Genomic DNA, 17,722 nt, shown 5'->3' with positions numbered 1-17,722 from the left:
TTTAACTTATCAATGTAAGTTTTCCTTGTATTAGTGTAAAATTTTAAAAAGAACTGGCCATCTTCAAGTGTTTTAAATTAGTAACACTAAATTGCATATGTCTGATTAATCTCAGTAACCAAGAAATTGATGAAGAAACATAGTATTTGATATCCAAGGATAAATAACCACTTTACCAAGAAGTTCAAAAAAGTGATAGACCCTTTTCTTATTAAACTTGCATGCTTTTCTTCAATAATTTAGCCCCAGAAATTCTAAAATATTCTTGTGAAGATACACAACCAAATAGAGTACAACCAAATAGAGTACAAAATTTTCTAGCTATAAATTAAAATACAATGATGAGAACCATTAAATATCAGATCTCTCATAATTGAGGGAAAAGGAAAACTGGGTGACATACGTATAATAATTTCTCCCTCATCTATTATTTTTCTCTAGAGCCTGCGAATTGTAGAAAACGTCTTTATTACTGACTATCTAATAAAAAAAAATAAAAAAGCAAAGAAATGGAGAAATTTAAAATCCTGCTTCCCCAAATAAAAAGATAAAAAGAAGAAAAAAAAGCAGCAACTGGGGACTTCAATGTAAAGGCCAAAGATTTGATTATAACAAAAACCAATCAATCTTCTTCTTTCAAGCTAACCATTCTGCATCCATCCCTTCAATTTCTTCAATGTCCATACTGTAAAACAAGAAATTAAAATAAGAACATGGAGAAGATAGTAGTTTAATGACATACTCATAACAAATATTCTCTGAACATAACTATAATACACTTCAAAAAGAAAAAAAGAACAATGAAAATATAATAAAGGTCAAAGATTTGATGGTGATGACGACGATGATGATATGAGTAAATAATAAATAAGCACCTCATCTAACTTCTTTTAGTTAAAGAATAAATAAATAAAAACAGCATCTAACTTCCTTCTTTTAGTTAAAGAAAAGGAATATAGAAATACAATTTGTCAATATTTTTATTTTTCAATTTAATGTTCGGTATCCGTTTTAGAACTCTACTGTGATTCGCATCGGAACGCCTCACTTGTAAAACACTACATATCAACTGCGACTTCATTTGTAGCTTGAATAGGAAATTTCTAATTATAATATAATGAAGGACTGCGATAATTGAAAGTCATCTAGTTATACTGATAGTAAAGACTTATCTATACTGCATTGGATATTTACATGAAGCCGATACATATATAATATGATTTAGTGTAATTTGTAAACAGCTCATGCGAGTAAGTTTTTACCTACATCGATTACTAATCCAAATCCACAAGAGATAAGTACTAATTCAATATTTCCCCATACACCCAACAAACTCCTACCTCCAAATTTTAAAAAAATGAAAAAAGCAAAAACATAAAGGTGGGCCCAATAGGTTGTCTCTTTCATTTCTTCCACCGTTTGACGTGTCAATCCTAGCAAAGACCCATACTTGCGTATACTAAAACCAACAAAACATGATGTTGGTGGGTGTTGTCTAACCATGCATCAGTTTAGGCCAACGAAATTTAAAATCTTTTAAAGCCAATTAGAACAACTTCTTCATATTACTAAAATATACTGATTATTGCTCTGAAAAAAATGATTTAAGTATGACAGAATTAATGTGGAGGCGTTTGGGTTGAAGAGTTTTTATCTGATAACAAAAGATGTTAAAAGATGGTAATAAAACTGTTATAACTCAAACTTTATTTTGCATTTCTGCAAGTGATTGTTTCCACACAAAAGATGGTCATAAAAATAAACAAGAGCATCTTGTACGGTAAGATGACCCAGGAACAAAAAACATTTCCTAATATTTAAATATAAAAGGTAAACTAAAAATAAAAAAGAAAATAAAAAAAGAAATGAAAAGAGTAAGAAATAGTTACCAAGGTAAGGTAGGATCAGAATAGGTATCATCGACATGTTGTTGCAAGCAGCTTTCATTTGGATTGAACCAAGCAGGGAATTCCATGACTTCATCAAATGGATAACACCCATAATCATCCTCAGCAATGTTCTTCTCATCAGGTCCAATTTCCATGGCTTTCAAGAACTTGAACCACCAAGCTGAAGTTGCCAAATTGAGGGTGTCATTCCACTCCATCTCATGTTGCTCCCCTATTGATCTTATCTCTGCCATTTCTTGGTCATCCATTGATGGATGCAATCTTGAATCTTCTGGATTCACCATTTGAGCTATTGGAGCCACCCCTTCTTGGGATAATCCCACATAATGGAATTCATCTGAAGAAGATGAAGGGGATGATGATGAAAAGATTGAATTGTTATTGCTGCTGCTATAATAAGAGGTTGCATCCAAATTGTTGAAATCATGGAAATTGAGGTTCAATCCTAATGTTTGGTTAGGAAGAGGAAAATTGAGGTGGTCTTGTAAAGGTAATTGAGAGGAACCAAAGGATGAAGAATAAGGATATTGAGGGGGCAGACAAGGGTAGGTTGAATTGGCGAAATTTTCCATGTTGTACCTTGGTAAGTTATTATTGTTCATCAAAGTGTTGGAAGCATAAATCCTGGGGTTTCTCCGGGATTTTGGCTTCCCTTGTTCTTCTCCTGAAGATTCCTGAGGCCAAGTCTGTAACGACTGTGGCCCCTGAGATTGTTGTTGTTGTTGTTGCTGCTGCTGTTGTTTCATAGCGGCTCTATGAAACTTAAGGGCTGTGACAATCTCACGCCGAGCCTCAGCCATATTTAGAAGCCTTTCTTGATAAGGCCTACTAGTGTGGAGTCTCCTCCTCACTTGTTTCTTTTTTATCTGTGGTGGTTGTTGTGGTGGTGGTGGCTGTGGTGATAGTTGTGTATCGCTACACAAACTATCACCAAGTTTTGTTGAATTCTCTAGTGAATCATCATGGTCTTTGGGATTCAAATTATCTTTGGTTCTTGAAGAAGTTAATTGTTTGACTAGGCTTCTAATATAGGCACCAGACAGATGAGGCTCTTGTTTTAGTTTATCAACTTTTGCTACTTCCATAACTCCTCCTTGCTTTGGTGAAGATCTTCCCCTCATCTTTCACTCAATTGCTTTGTTTTTTGGGATCTTTTTTGTTCTTTTTTTAGTAAGGGATTGGAGAGGTCAAATATGGGATGAAGGTCGGTCTAAAGAAACATGTCATTCACTTTCTGAGAGCCAAAGTACATACTATGCAGAGGAGAGGCAGAGGTTAGGAAGGTCTCTTGGGTGCTTATAAATAGCTGGAGACAGTCTAGGGTTTTTAAATACTTTTGGAGTTTTCCCATTTTCCCTACTACTCTTTTGTTACTTGTCTTAGATGGGTAGTTAGGAAGAGAGTCATAACAGATTTTACTCTACAAAATGACAGTTACATGTGTAAGCACTTTCTCTTATTTTAATAGAATCAGAGACATAATCTTCCATCATAGTTGGAGGATCCACTATAGTAACATCAAGCAGATATAACTAGTTGACCTATAAATAAAGTTTGAGTATCGAGAGGAATCTAAGATGAGTTGAGCTAAGCCTAGCGAACTTACCATAGTAATAAGCTAGTCGAGTTCGAGGTGAACCCAACCAAGTTTTAGCAGTACTAAAACAAGTCCAATCGAGCTTGCTATAGTATAACGAACCTAGTCCAGACCGAGCCAGTTCTTTAATATCTGTTTCGTAATGTGACCACGTCTTTAAAAATAATCAAATTCATGATAAATCGATTGATTAAAAGAAACAAAAGTTCAATGCTTTAGATTGAGAACTGTACACGATTGTGATTGAATTATTAGCTATGCTACAATTTTAGAGTCCATAGTTTGAACGCCCTCGGTTCTTTTTGGGATAAATTAATCTCATTCCATAAAAAAAACACAAAGTTGGTCCTATACTGGCTCAACCACATCTATCACTTAAGTTGTCATAGTCAAGTTTGAACCCCTTCGTATTAAGCTTAATATCCAAAAAGAGATGTCAAACTAGAAAACAAAGCAACTTCATCATCAAAGCAAACAATTTGACTTGTGTCCATTATATTGGTCAGATCAAGGTTAGAGAAACTCCAAAGTGTGAAATAATGGACTTTCACAGGATGCATGGACATTGATGACTTCGGTACTGCAACTAAATCTATGACACTATGGCATGTTCATGTGACCTTTTGGTTAGGTTGGAAATTCCCATCACATTTGCAGTCTTCAAAAAATAAAACGACCAAAGAAACAAGAAATTTAAACACAGAAGAAAAAAGAAAAGTCAGCCCCTAACCTGCAGGACTTGGTTCAGGTGACAAAGGTTGAGGGACTTGTGACTTAAGGCGCTGGTTCGAGCCTTGCAGCCTGATATTTAAGTGGAGAAAGGTAAAAAGGTGAATCCATTATTCCCGAGTTTCGAAGGATGTGATTGGTCCTAAGGGTTGGCACCCGATTTTCGGTCATCTGAAACAAAAAAGAAAAGGCAGTCCACTAGCCTCCAGCATAATTAAGGCCTGCAGAAAAACCTTCAATGCTCAAGAACGGAAGCTGGTTTTATCACAATCACACATCTCATACTTATCTAACCGTTAACAAAATAGCTTTCGGAATTTACCTAATTTACTGCCTCTCTAAGAAATGGTGAAAATAAGACAGTCATTCCACAAGAGCAAGAACCGAAATTTTGCTGGACTCTATGTTGTACATGTAAAATTATTGGTTATCTCTTTATTTCCTTTAGAGCAATAGGAATGCAGTAAAATCTTCATTTTTTTTCATTTCAAACAATTAAAATTAAGGGAAATACACACACATACGTCAAGGGCAGAAAAACAGAGTTGATCTGCAAATTATATACATATCTTGTACAAGATATAGATATACTAATCCCCCTTCACATACTAAAATCCTTAATTATATGCTAATTAAGTCATTCTATTTCATGCACAAAAGGGCAAAGATAACTTCATGACATGGTCCTGACCCTCTCAAGTCATCAATTTCAGAGATTAATCACTACTGTTGTCATCAGATACATATCACCACAAAATTTGTCCTAAAAAGTATTTTACGCAGCAAAGACTTTTTCTATTTTGGTATGATAAATGAAGGTGTTACACATAAAATCAAAACAGAATGATTGAAATAGAGAAGTACTATAAGATGTTATTTAGTAGAAGGATACCTATCAAAGTAAAGGGTAAGCATTATAAAACAGTTGTAAGACCAACAATGTTATATGAGAGTTAATGTTGGGCTGCTATAGTCCAATATATCCACAAGGTGAATATCATAGAGATGCGAATGCTAAATGGATGTGCAATTATAAAAGACCAGACAAGATTAAAATTGGCCACATCAAAAGATACAGGTAACACATATCGAGGATAAACAGGAAAAAAAAACAAAAAAACTACTTGAGATGGTTTGGTCATATTCTGTGTTGATCACCCATATGCACCATTCTGTAGGTACGAAATCATGGGGAGTGAAGGTGTTAAAAGGGTATGTGGTACACCTGATATAACATGGAAGAAGTTGTCTTGAGATACCTATAATTTCTTAAAATCGAGGCAAACCTAGCATTGAGTAGGGAGGTGAAACCAATTAGTTGGGAATATATTTTAGCATGTTTACTTTAAGTCTTTATTTTTTTAGGAGTCTTTCAGTCGTGTCGGAAATTTTTATGCCACTACAAGATATAGTGAACTTCTGCAACTAAAAGATATAGTGAACTTCTAGTGATTTTTATTTTTATATTGTGTAATATTAATTCGAGATGAGTTTAAATAGAGTGACATGATCAAAGAGGAATCATATAGCTCACCCCAACTTATATGAGATTATAGTTATTGTTGTTGAAGAGTTTTGCTATTTGTTCCGGTTTTTAATTGATTGAACAAGAGGGCATTTTAGGCATATAGTTTCTGATGGTTTTAAAGCAATTTGTCTGCAGGCTAGTAAGTTGGTACTATGGGACCAGGATAAAAACGTCAGCAGAAGGCTACAGAAACTGACAGGAGAATCTCCATACTATTGTAACCTCATTTCTTTGCATAAACAATTGTATGTGTGAGCATAATGGAATTGCAAATAATATTTGTGTAATAAAATCCAATGTTTATGTTCAAATTGTTGATGTGACTAGCATCTGTTCCTTGAAACAGAGTACTTGGACCTTTAGGAAAGGCAATACACACACAGCCTGTTAAAGACAGAAATGTTCCATACCTCCCCTTCCTTTTCTTTCTGTTTTCTTCCCTATATTGCTGCTTTTTCTTCCAAACAGTTTCTATTTAATTTCTAATGCTACTTGGACCTGCCAGTGGCATGGCTCCTGAGTAACAGCACTAACAGTAAAATGGGATTAGCTTATAAGCAACGGTAGATTGATTTTAAGATTAAAGAAAAAGCATTAGAAAGAGGGTCATGAATCCCACTTATGCTACTCCTGATCTTGTTAAATAACATAGCCCCCGAGGGACATACTTGGAACCTATGGTTAAATTCCAACAGAAACGACAGTAGGTGAATTCTCCCATTTGCCCAAACTTTGTGTCAACAACTAAGTTGCTCGAACTCTTTACTTTCGCTGCCGCATCCGTATCGGATTCTTCAAAAACACACTACTTTTGAAGTATCCGACACGCACCCCTCGATATTTTTGAAGAGTCGGAGTAACATAGGTCTAGAATTACCTTATACTTGTGCTAGCGGAAGATAGCAGACATTAGTCATGTGCGAATAAACTAACGTAACCAAAAAACATTAGACCCACTAATGTCTATTTACTACCAAGGGCCATAGTCTAAGATCTCCTTGAATCTTCAAATTGATCCAAAATTGTCTGATAATAATAAGTTCAAGTCAGTCCTCAAGATTTTTGGTTCAATGGTAAGAGCATGCCTAGTATGTGGATTAGGCGCTCACCATGAGTTCAAATCCTATCATGGACAGAAGAGTGATATTTAAATGGAAAAGGGTCGAGGAATAGGTGCATTATTCACTAAGTTTCGAACCGTGCATGCCGTCGGACGATTTCTTGGTTATAGGAAAAAAAAAAAAAAACTCAATCAGCTATTTGGAGTGGCACCCGACACCTTCTGTATCTTCACGAGTATGACACTGTAGTGTACGTAGGAAGCAAATACAGCAATCTGTCCCAAAATCTTAGAAGTTCTTTGAATAAAATATGAAATATTAGCACACACCTAAACTATGAGGTTTCACCAAAGTCTTGAGTTTTGATTAAAAACTCCTAATTGTAATACATCCTGAGGTCTGTTCACTCCAGCTGGTAAAAGTTCAAAAATATTTCCATTTTGCCATATATGTGTGATGTTTTACTGTTCTATGATCCAAACTAGTAAAGGATAACTGTGAAAGCTGAGTTATTGCTCAACCATCATTCACATGGAAATGTCCAATCATCACCGGGAGGCAAAAAAAGGGCTCTTAATGGTATCCAACCTTTCACATAACTGTGCAAGTTAAAGGTGTCAGGCAATCAATATTACCAAATGGCAACAATTATTCCAAAAATTCCAGTTATAGGAAAAGGTTAAGTTTTCTCCCAAATATATTAGGCGTTTGGACGTGATTTAGTTGACATCTAGAAAAAGATATTATTTAAAGTTAAATTGAAAAAGAGTATTTGAAAGTAAGTTTTTTTTTTTTTAATTATTATCGAAAAACTTACTTTCAAATGCTTTTTTTTCAAATGCTTTTTTTTCAATTTTAACTACAAATTTTCAGTACATGAAAATAAAGTTGAAGTTTTGTTAAGCGGCTCAGACTCTTTATTCTATGTATATATACAAGTCGTAGTCGAACAAACTATGATTACCGAATTATCGTACCGCAAAATAACGGAACCGAACTTAAAAATATCAAACCATACCGAATTAATTTGGTATGGTAATCGTATAGAAAACCGAAATTATCAAATCGAAGTTTTAAATACCGTACCGTACTGTACTGTACCATGCCCACCCCTAGATGCTGCAATATTTTTAGAGAATCCAAGCAACATCATAACCACTCAATTTCTATAGTACAACTTCTTAAATTTTCAACACTCATTTATTAAACTATACAAATTTTAAATTTTTGATGTGATGCTTTTTCTAACTTTTTAGTTATTACATTAATATTTTATCCCATCGCCACTAGAATAATATGAACGTCATTAGCACTTTAAAACCCAAAAAATATCTAACCAAATACCTTCATATAAAATAAAAGCTATAAAGTGCTATCTTGTAGGGGACCAGATAGTGCAATAAAGTTGGCCTAAAGTAAATACACTGCTGTCTGCAGTGTATAACTTAAAATCAGCGTGAGCTAACACAATTAACTCGAGATATGCAATAATTTTGACACTAGACAATAGACATGTAGACAATCAATTTGACTATTTCACCGGGTGAGATGTGAATAATTTTGATGTTGGATATGTAGCCAGGTGTTTTGACTCCTTCATTAAGTAACTGCTATAACTAGTGACGTATTCAGGATTTTCACTTATAGTGTTTGAAAAATAAAAATATAATGTTTGAGGCCGAATTTGGAACCTTAAAATGAATTTTGAACCCTCTAAACCACTGAACCAACTCTTACTCGTGTTCAAGGTAGTCAAAATCTATATATATCTATATAAATACTTTATATATACAGTTTAATTTTTTGCCGAGGGTGTTGGGGTGAACACCCTCATTGAGCCCTAGATCCGCCCCTAACTATAACTCTGTCTGAGCTCGTTCACCTTAGTGGTCCTAAGTCCGGATAAAGGAGGAGGACGGTTGAGGATCAATCGGAAACAACCTTGTACTCCATAAAGGTAGGAGTAAGGCTTCGTATATCTTACACTTCGTAGACCCCACTTATGGAATTACATTGGATTTTTTTTTTCGGTTGTATCAAGTACCCCACTTATGAAATTACATTGAATTTGTTGTTGTTGTCTCAAGTACCTGTTATTTCTTATCAACATAGTTAAATGGTAATTTTTCCGGCCAAAACTCAGACAAATACTAGTAAGAAATCATCCAGCTTCTTTGACCAAATGTGAATCATAATCTTGCATGCTTTTCACAAACTTCATTTCCTTAGACTACAAACTTAGGTACAGTAAAAAACTCCAACTAGTTTTCCTAATAACATAGAGCTTTGAGAAAGCAACTTTCTTTTCTGCGTGAGAACAAAAAGGGACCTTAAGTTTTATGAGTTCGTCTCTGTTCACACTTCTACTAGGGATAAAAATATTTTTCTTTTTTGATCCACAACTAGGACAAAAGTCAATGTTATGTAATGCTAAACTTTTTTCATTTCCACTACATTCATACATTTCTTACCACAATATCAATTCTTAATTGCCCCCCAAAACGTACAGGAAATAGGATTTTCTATGAAAACAATAAAACCCATTAGAAGACAAATTGAATGTGCATTTATTGTCAAAACACGAATACCATGCTTTACCCACAGATTTCAACACAATACCACATTGTATGTGGTATGAGAACATTTGACAAAAATTTGCAAACTGATTAGCAAGAGAAATGCAAAACACAGATGAATATCTAGAAATTCCATATAGAAACTAACATACGACTCCACACCGGCCAGAGTGAGTGACGGAGATAACATTTATCAAACTGAATGCTCAAAAATGAATTGCATTTAAACAACCAAAAAAAAAAAAGTGCATTTAGCTTTCGTGGATATTCTTCTATCAAATAATATTCGTATAGCCCTTTTACATTTCAATCATTGTATTTCAATTTTATGTGTAACATTTTCATATTATACTATTCTCTTAGAACGTCAAGCCCAAATATTTAATTCATTTACTTTAGGCACAATAATATTGTCTACTCTCACTTTTACTTCACTTATTTTATATTAAGCTTGTGGTGCAATTATTCGGTCTTACCGTGGTATCTTGTTCAGCTTGCACTCAGCTCGACTATCCTATCGGTTATCTGGACGAGTCTAACGCTTAAGGTATGAGTTCACGTGAACTCAGTAACTATCGTTTAGATACCCTATATTTATATTAAGAAATTCACAAAATATTTTATGTTAATATGAGATCGTAGGAGCCTATAAAGTTCAAAATCAAAATCTGCCGCTGATACTTATACCTCCCACTAACACAATTATTCCAAATAAGTTCACCCCACAATTTCGGCATCCTTGTTGATTTTATCAGTTAGCACAATAGAATGTTGTATAGCCATAAAACCACATCTTGTATTGTATAGTTCATACATAACTAGGATAAATAAGTACTAGTTCAATATTGAGTCGTGGTATAACCTACGATGATAGAAAACTCTTTTGAATCTTTTACTAGCTTCTCACACTAGTGACAACTCTTTAATACATACCCCTCCATCCCAATTTAGGTATCTTACTTTTCTTTTTGGAATGTCCTCAAAAAAAATATCTCTTTCTATATTTAATAACTTTTTCAATTCCAATGTAACATCCCGTAAATCCGAGTTAGGTGTGAATGTGTAAAAATCTAGTGTTAAGATGATATTATATCTATATGAATCCATTCTTGATGAATTCAGGTGGAAGATGGTCGTTTTGAAGTCAAACCAACAATTGGAGTTCTTAAGGGCTCTTAACTTCGCCTAGGTTTTGATAGGTCTGTCTTCTGAGCGATTTTCATGAAAATGTGTTGCGAATTTGGAAAATCTTCCTTGATGAAAGTTATAGATCTTTGAAATAGCTTTCCAACGGTAGGTCGCCCAGCCCGAGCAAAGCTATGTATAAAAAGTTATTTCCGTTTTACTGAAGGACACAAAAGCTGGAAAATTCGCCCAAAGTACGCCTAGAAAGTACGGGACGTCCTTTTGGACGTACTTCTTCCGTTATTCACTGGTATTGGCAGCCTAAGTACGGGACGTACTTGTAGGCTGTATTTTCTCCGTTTCTGGCAGAAAATTGGGTTTAAAATGAGTATGGTCTTATTTTGTTCCCATTTTTTTTTTCATCCTTCCAAACCCTAAGGACGAAAATCATCTCTCCAAGTCTTCAAATCAAAGGTAAGAACACCCTTAACATTACTAAGATATTCTAACATCAAACCCATAATTCTTGTGATCAAAACCTAGGGTTTGCAGCATAATTCTTCCTAAAGTGATTCAAGCTAGGGTTTGGGTGTTCTTCATTAGGAAAGTGAATTGTTAAACTTTGTTTAACATATTTAGGTATGTCTCCCTTTTAAAAACCTTATTTTGGATGTATGTCTCTTTTGAAAATCATTTTCTTGACTATAAGGATGATTTGCATGTCTCTTTAAAAAATAAAATCCTTTTTGAATATAAAGGTAATTCATGTCTCTTTTACAAACTCTCTTAAAAGATTGATGCTTTATAAAAGCATGTTTTGAATGATATGATGAATTGATTTTACATTCTTGAAATCTATTACATGCTTTGATTAATGGTTAATGTGCGTGAGGGGACGAGCCCACATTGAACCTAGATTGTAACAAACCCTATATATGTATAAGGTATTATGAATGTTTTCCTCTATGAGAGATGCTTAGTGATGATGGTTAATTGTTGGTATTGATGATTATACAAAGGAACTATGACAAAGTAATCTTGTTTAAAGAAGTGGAAATGTTTTCATGATTATCTATGAAATTATGAATTTTCGTAATGGCATAATGAGCTTTAATGCTATTTGATGGTGTGACTACTTTGAGACAAATTAAGAATCGGATTCTATGCTATGAACTTTGTTGTTATGTTTGGCCTAGCTACTCGGGAGGAAGGGTAGCCACTATGGATCCTAGTGTATTAAATGCCTTGCCATTCGGGAGGAAGAGTGGCCACTTCCGGGTTCGCTACCCGGGGTGTGATTTATGCTTAGCTATTCGGGAGGAAGGATAGCCACCGCGTACTACATAGTCCGGTATAGTCCGGTGTGATTTATGCCTAGCTATTCGGGAGGAATGATAGCCACCGAGAATTATATGTTCTGGTGTGGTGCGCTATGCGCGATATGATTGTTGCTTGGGCATGTATTGGCATGTATGATATTCTTATTCTCTCATGAAACTGTTGTTGACAATCATGATCAATTTGCAAGGCATAATTGAAAGTTATAAATTGACAAAAGGCTTTGTAATCGGTTTTGATAATTCTTATTGAGGTACATATGCTGAATACCTGGTTTTATATTGATTAATGGCTTTGTAAACTGTTTAACAAATGATATTAAGAATCACAAAGTGGAATGACTGTTTTTATACTATCCTTTCAGAACTAATTTCTTTATGTGTTATTATATTTTATTTTTATAATACTTGTTGTCCCCGAGGCACTCACTGAGTACGAAAGTACTCAGGCATACCATTGTTATTTTTTATGGTATGTTAGGTAACGGAGAAGAGCAGATTCGTAATACTCTGACGCTTAGGAGAACTTGCTGCTGCTGTTGATTTGGTGAGCCCACATCCTTGTTCGTGGGACACTTCCTGTTTCATTTATTATTCTAGATTTTCGGGCTGCGTCCCGAAGTTAGATGACTGTTTTATCTCTTAGAAGCTCCATAGATAGTTGTCAGAATTGTGGGTAGATTGTCAAAGTCTCGTACGACTTAATGGGTGTTTGCCACGTTTATGACTATTTACTTATAAAAACCTCCGCTGATTTAATTCATATATTAATGATTTGTTACATTTAATTTATAAACTGTTGGAGGCGAATGTTAAACCTGGCGGGTTCAAGTATTATTATTGTGTTGTTTAGGTTCTTCCGATGTTGTTCATGACGTCGGATGCCGGTCACGTTTAGGGTGGGTTTTGGGGCATGACATCCAACATACTGCATGGCAAGTTTAAGACCACAAGATTTAAAGGACTACACACATCTTTAATTGATTTCTTAAACTCTGTGCCCAGTCAAACTAAGACACTTAAACTGGGACAAAGAGAGTTCTTTATGGCATTGTTATATTGAATGAGTTTCTTTCTTCTCCATCACCAACAAATAACCTTTTTCGGGTCTTTATTAAGAAAAAAATTATAACTGTGGTGTCTCATTTCAGCTTGTGCGCATCTAGATTAATTTTACGAGGTATCTGCTACTTCCCATCAATACAGGTATTAAGTAAATTTTTCCAACAAGACTTGAACAGACAGATGAAATCACCTAGTATTTTGGTCTCTGCTGAAAGCTGAAATCTGAAATCTGAAATTGAGACCTCAAAGTTCTCAATCCACGCACTTTATTAATCACAGGTAGGGGTGTCAATGGGCAAGTTGGGCTGAGTTAATAAATGGGTGGGTTGTTGACCTGCCCAAATTTACTTGTGCTGAAATGGGTAGGGCTGAAATGGACTATAGCGGGTCATAACACAGCTCATCCAATTTTTACTAAGTTTTAATTTTTGTCGTTGTTCTTTTATAATTTTTAGTACCTAATAAAATTATTTTTCAAGTTATTATGGCCATATATAACACCAAATCAAAAAAGTGACTTTTAAAATTTTTTTGACAAAATTTCTCATGGGTCAATTTGAGTTATATATTAGCCCAATTTTTGATGGGCTGAAACGAGTTGAGCTAATACATAGACGCGTCAATGACCGGCCCAAATTTGAACAGGTCATATTTTCATGGACTAATTTTATCACATTTAATCACTAGTTCACACCCTAATGGTCACCCTTAGAAGTTGATCACATGCTTTCTTTAGGTCAATGAACATCTTGTATAGATTTTTTTTTTTTTTTTTTTTTTAATGATAGATTTTCATCAATCTTCTTAGAAAGAAAAAAGCCTATAGATGTATCAAACATATCCAAGTAGTTTTCTTTCCTGAAATTTCATCATACACCTCATAAGTTTAATGTGACGAAAGTTCACATAAACTTCAAAAATAATAAGCATTTGAACCCAAAAATAAAATATTAGGACTTCCTGTGCCAGAATGGCTCAATTAAATAAATCTAAAATAAAAAAATAAACCTAAATCACAAAAAGAAAGGGGGGAAGCATCAAGCATGTAACTTGCAAGCACACACACAGAGAGACAAAGAAATTCTATAAATTACATCTAGAAACACATATGTAGAAATCCCACATTATTAAAATATAGAGATAGAGTCACTACAACAGCAATAATTATAATATTAATTAAAAAAAAAAACACAAAATTAAAGGGTAAGAAAGAGAAGAGACCTGACTGCTTGTGGATAACATCAAAGATGGAATTGGCTTCCTTTTTCTCTCACTTGATCTGATCTGATCTGATCTGAATAGAAAACCTGCTTCAGCCAATCAAGTATTGCCCCCCTCATCAGAGGGTTTCCACCAATGACATTCTTCCACAAATAAAACCAACCTCTTCTTTGGATTCCATTCACACCGTTAGCTAACAATTTCTTTCTCTTGCCGTTTTTATTTTTTTTTCTTTCCGTCTTATCTTCTTATCCGCTTAATCAAAGCTTAGCAGCAGAGGCGCCGAGTAAGCACTCAGCTTGCAACTGTGAGAGTCCACTACTTATTCGAATTTATTTGATTCATCTTTTTCTTTATTAGACTACTTTGCAGCTCATTTTTCTTGTTTTTAAAAGGTGAAAACTGTACGTTTTATTAACGGGCCATAATATGTGGTGTAGACACCTCCAAATTTCAACTTTCAACAGTGAAAGTACTTTTTAGAATAAATACTCCTTCGTCCTAAATTAAATGTCTTAATTTTATTTAAAAAATAAAGAGAAATTTTTAAATCTTATCATCTTAAATTTTATATATATAATCCCTTAAATCTTGTGATCTTAAACTTGTCAGGTAGAATGTTAAAATTGAAAAATTAACTAAATATAGAGAGAATCACTTTTTAATAGATAGATCAGACAAAAATATAAGACACTTGAATTGAAACAGACGAAATAATAATGTTTCTTGTCCAAAATAATAATTTAATAATAGATCAAGTAGGACAAATCTATAAAGAAAATTGTAATATTATATTAAATAGAAAAGAAGAAAATCTACAAAATTGATTCAACTATCAAGGTACAATATTGTGTATACAATAGGTTGTTCAACAGCAACGACATATCCGGTTATTTTCGATAGATTCTTGGCTCAAGTAAAACGTATATAATAAGTTCTAAGCTAATAAATTCTTAATTATAGAACAGGACCAATATTTTGAAAGAAAAACTAGAAATAAAATGTTCTAGACCATATGAGGGCATATGTATTTGGTTAGCTGATTAAAATAACTCATATGCATTAAAAGCTAAAATGTACATTTAATTATTGAACTTTATTACTATATAAACAAAAATTGTGTGCTTGAATAAAAGCGTTGACACGAATAATAAATTATTTTGTGCATTTAATGAAAAAGTGTTGATTTATTAAAATATTTCAATGCTTGAAAAATATTTTTTTTGTACATGGAAAACAAATTACTTATAATCCTTCATAAAATACAGCCTTGATTTAGCCAGGAAAGAAAACTCTATTTCCTTGAATGTAGCTTTCCAGAATATCAAATATGTTTAAAATTTGTGGTTTGTTATGAAATATATTATGGATGTCCAATACACAAATATAATGCTTCTCCTCCACCATCTTAATGGTTCCTCCATTTTCCTCCACCATCTTAATGGTTCCTCCATTTTCTCATATATTGAATGCATATGTAGCACTATAAATAGAGGCATAAGTTTTCATATGAAATAACACTTGTAACACATTCTGGAAGAATAGTAAAAATCTCTCCTCTTTTGTCATTCTATTTCTATGGTTTTCATCCTTTAATATTGTGACTCTTTTAGCTTCATTTTATAACACGTTATCAGCACGAGACTCTGTCGTTCCGAGCAAATACTTTAAAGCCTCGAAGATATTGATTTTCTATCTTTCTTTACTAATGGCAAATCTTACCAAACGTGAATTTGTAGCTTTAGATATATCCGGCAATACCTATATGTCTTGGATTCTTGACACTGAAATTCACCTTAATGCGATGGGTCTGGCAGACACCATCAAAGATAAAAATGAGGCATCAAACCAAGACCGTTTCAAGGCTATGATATTCCTCCGCCATCACCTTGATGAGGACTTGAAAATGGAATATCTCACTGTTAAAAATCCTCTTACTCTGTGGAATAATTTAAAAGATAGATATGACCACCTGAAGATGGTCATACTTCCACAAGCACGTTTTGATTGGCTCCATTTAAGGCTACAAGATTTTAAATCTATTAAGGCATATAATTCCGCCATGTTTAAAATTATTTCTCAGTTGAAATTATGTGGTGAAAATATTACTGATCATGATATGCTGGAGAAAACATTCTCCACTTTTCCTGCCTCGAGTATGCTCCTGCAGCAGCAATAACGAGAGATGAAATTCAAGAAATATTCTGATTTAATAGCACATCTTTTAGTGGCTGAACAACATAATGAATTATTAATGAAAAATCATGAAAGCCGACCCACTGGTACTGCCCCATTCCCTGAAGTGAATGAGGCAAATTTTCGTCATTCTAGACGTGAAAGAGGTTGTGGCCCCAGTCGTGGTCATGGTCGTGGTCGAGGAAGGAATTTTAATCATGATTCTCGTCTTGCACCAAATAATATCCTTCACCACCAGCAGTGTAAAAGGAAGGATGAAAAGCATAAAGCTGTGCAAAAGAAAAATTCAGAAAATAAATGCTTCCAATGTGGAGGAAAGGGGCACTGGTCACGTACCTGTCGTACACCAAAGCACCTAGTTGATTTGTATCAAGCCTCTCTCAAAAGGGGAGAAAAGGATGCCGAAGCAAATTTTATTTCTGAAGATAATGTTGAGCCCATGCATCTAGATGTGGCAGATTTCTTTGAACTCCCTGAAGGGAAAATAGATCATTTGATCGGTGATGGATCTGTAAAAACTTAGATATTTCATACGTGTCGTTTGTATGTGGTTATGTTTCCATGTTTATGTAAATAAAGTGTGTGTAATGCTTTGTTTAAATAGTAATATATGTAATAAAATGTGTGTAATGCTTTACCTAATCATAATATCTACTTTGATATTCACTTTATCTATTATTTCATTTTGAAGAATCTATGGAAATTCCTCAAATTTTATTTGGATCAATGACCAATCATGAAGATATTTGTGTGATTGATAGTGGAACAACACATGCCATATTCAAAGATGAGAAATACTTTTCTCACTTGCATAGAAAAAGGGGAAATATTAATACAATTTCTGGCAATTCAAAATTGATTGAAGGCTCCGGAAGAGCTACTATATTTCTGACTAAGGGGACGAAACTTGTTATAGAAGATGCATTATTCTCTTCTAAATCCCCAAGAAACTTGTTAAGTTTCAAAGATATCCGCCGTAATGGATATCACGCTGAGACATTAAACGAAATAAATGATGAATATCTTGCCATTACAAAGAATGTCTCCGGCCAGAAATATGTTTTGGAGAAATTGCCAACTTTGTCTTCTGGTCTGTATTATGCAAAAATTAGTACAATTGAAGCACACTCGATCGTAAACCAGAAGTTTAATGATTCAAGTACTTTTATGCTTTGGCATGACCGAATAGGTCACCCTGGATCAATAATGATGAGACGAATTATTGAAAATTCAAATGGGCATCCACTTAAGAACCTGAAGATTCTTGAAAGTGGTGAATTTTCATGTGCTGCTTGTTATCAGGGTAAGTTGATAGCTAAGCCATCACCAATGAAAGTTGACATTGAATCCCCTGCTTTTCTAGAACGTATACATGGG

At 34.2% G+C, this 17,722-nt stretch overlaps 1 protein-coding gene across 1 annotated transcript; it reads right to left on the bottom strand.

The window, feature by feature from the left end:
- Nucleotides 1–183: 183 nt before the first annotated feature.
- Nucleotides 184–14,530, bottom strand: LOC132635752 (uncharacterized). Its single transcript, XM_060352258.1, has 3 exons — nucleotides 14,150–14,530; nucleotides 1,890–4,457; nucleotides 184–685 (listed from the first exon to the last, which is right to left on the bottom strand). The coding sequence occupies exons 2-3, from the start codon at nucleotides 3,029–3,031 to the stop codon at nucleotides 637–639; spliced, it is 1,191 nt and encodes a 396-aa protein (XP_060208241.1). The 5' UTR covers nucleotides 3,032–4,457; nucleotides 14,150–14,530; the 3' UTR covers nucleotides 184–636.
- Nucleotides 14,531–17,722: the final 3,192 nt, after the last annotated feature.

This window comes from Lycium barbarum, chromosome 4, assembly GCF_019175385.1.
Source record: "Lycium barbarum isolate Lr01 chromosome 4, ASM1917538v2, whole genome shotgun sequence".
In the NCBI taxonomy this organism is placed as follows: Eukaryota; Viridiplantae; Streptophyta; class Magnoliopsida; order Solanales; family Solanaceae; genus Lycium; species Lycium barbarum.
This window is presented reverse-complemented; position numbering and strand designations above follow the sequence as displayed.

Bases quoted from the DNA above. Each gene is read 5' to 3' on its own strand.
- LOC132635752 (XM_060352258.1), bottom strand. From the start codon at position 3,031: ATGAGGGGAAGATCTTCACCAAAGCAAGGAGGAGTTATGGAAGTAGCA. The intron at 686-1,889 runs GTAACTATTTCT...CTTGTTTTACAG, and splicing joins TCTGATCCTACCTTACCTTG to TATGGACATTGAAGAAATTG.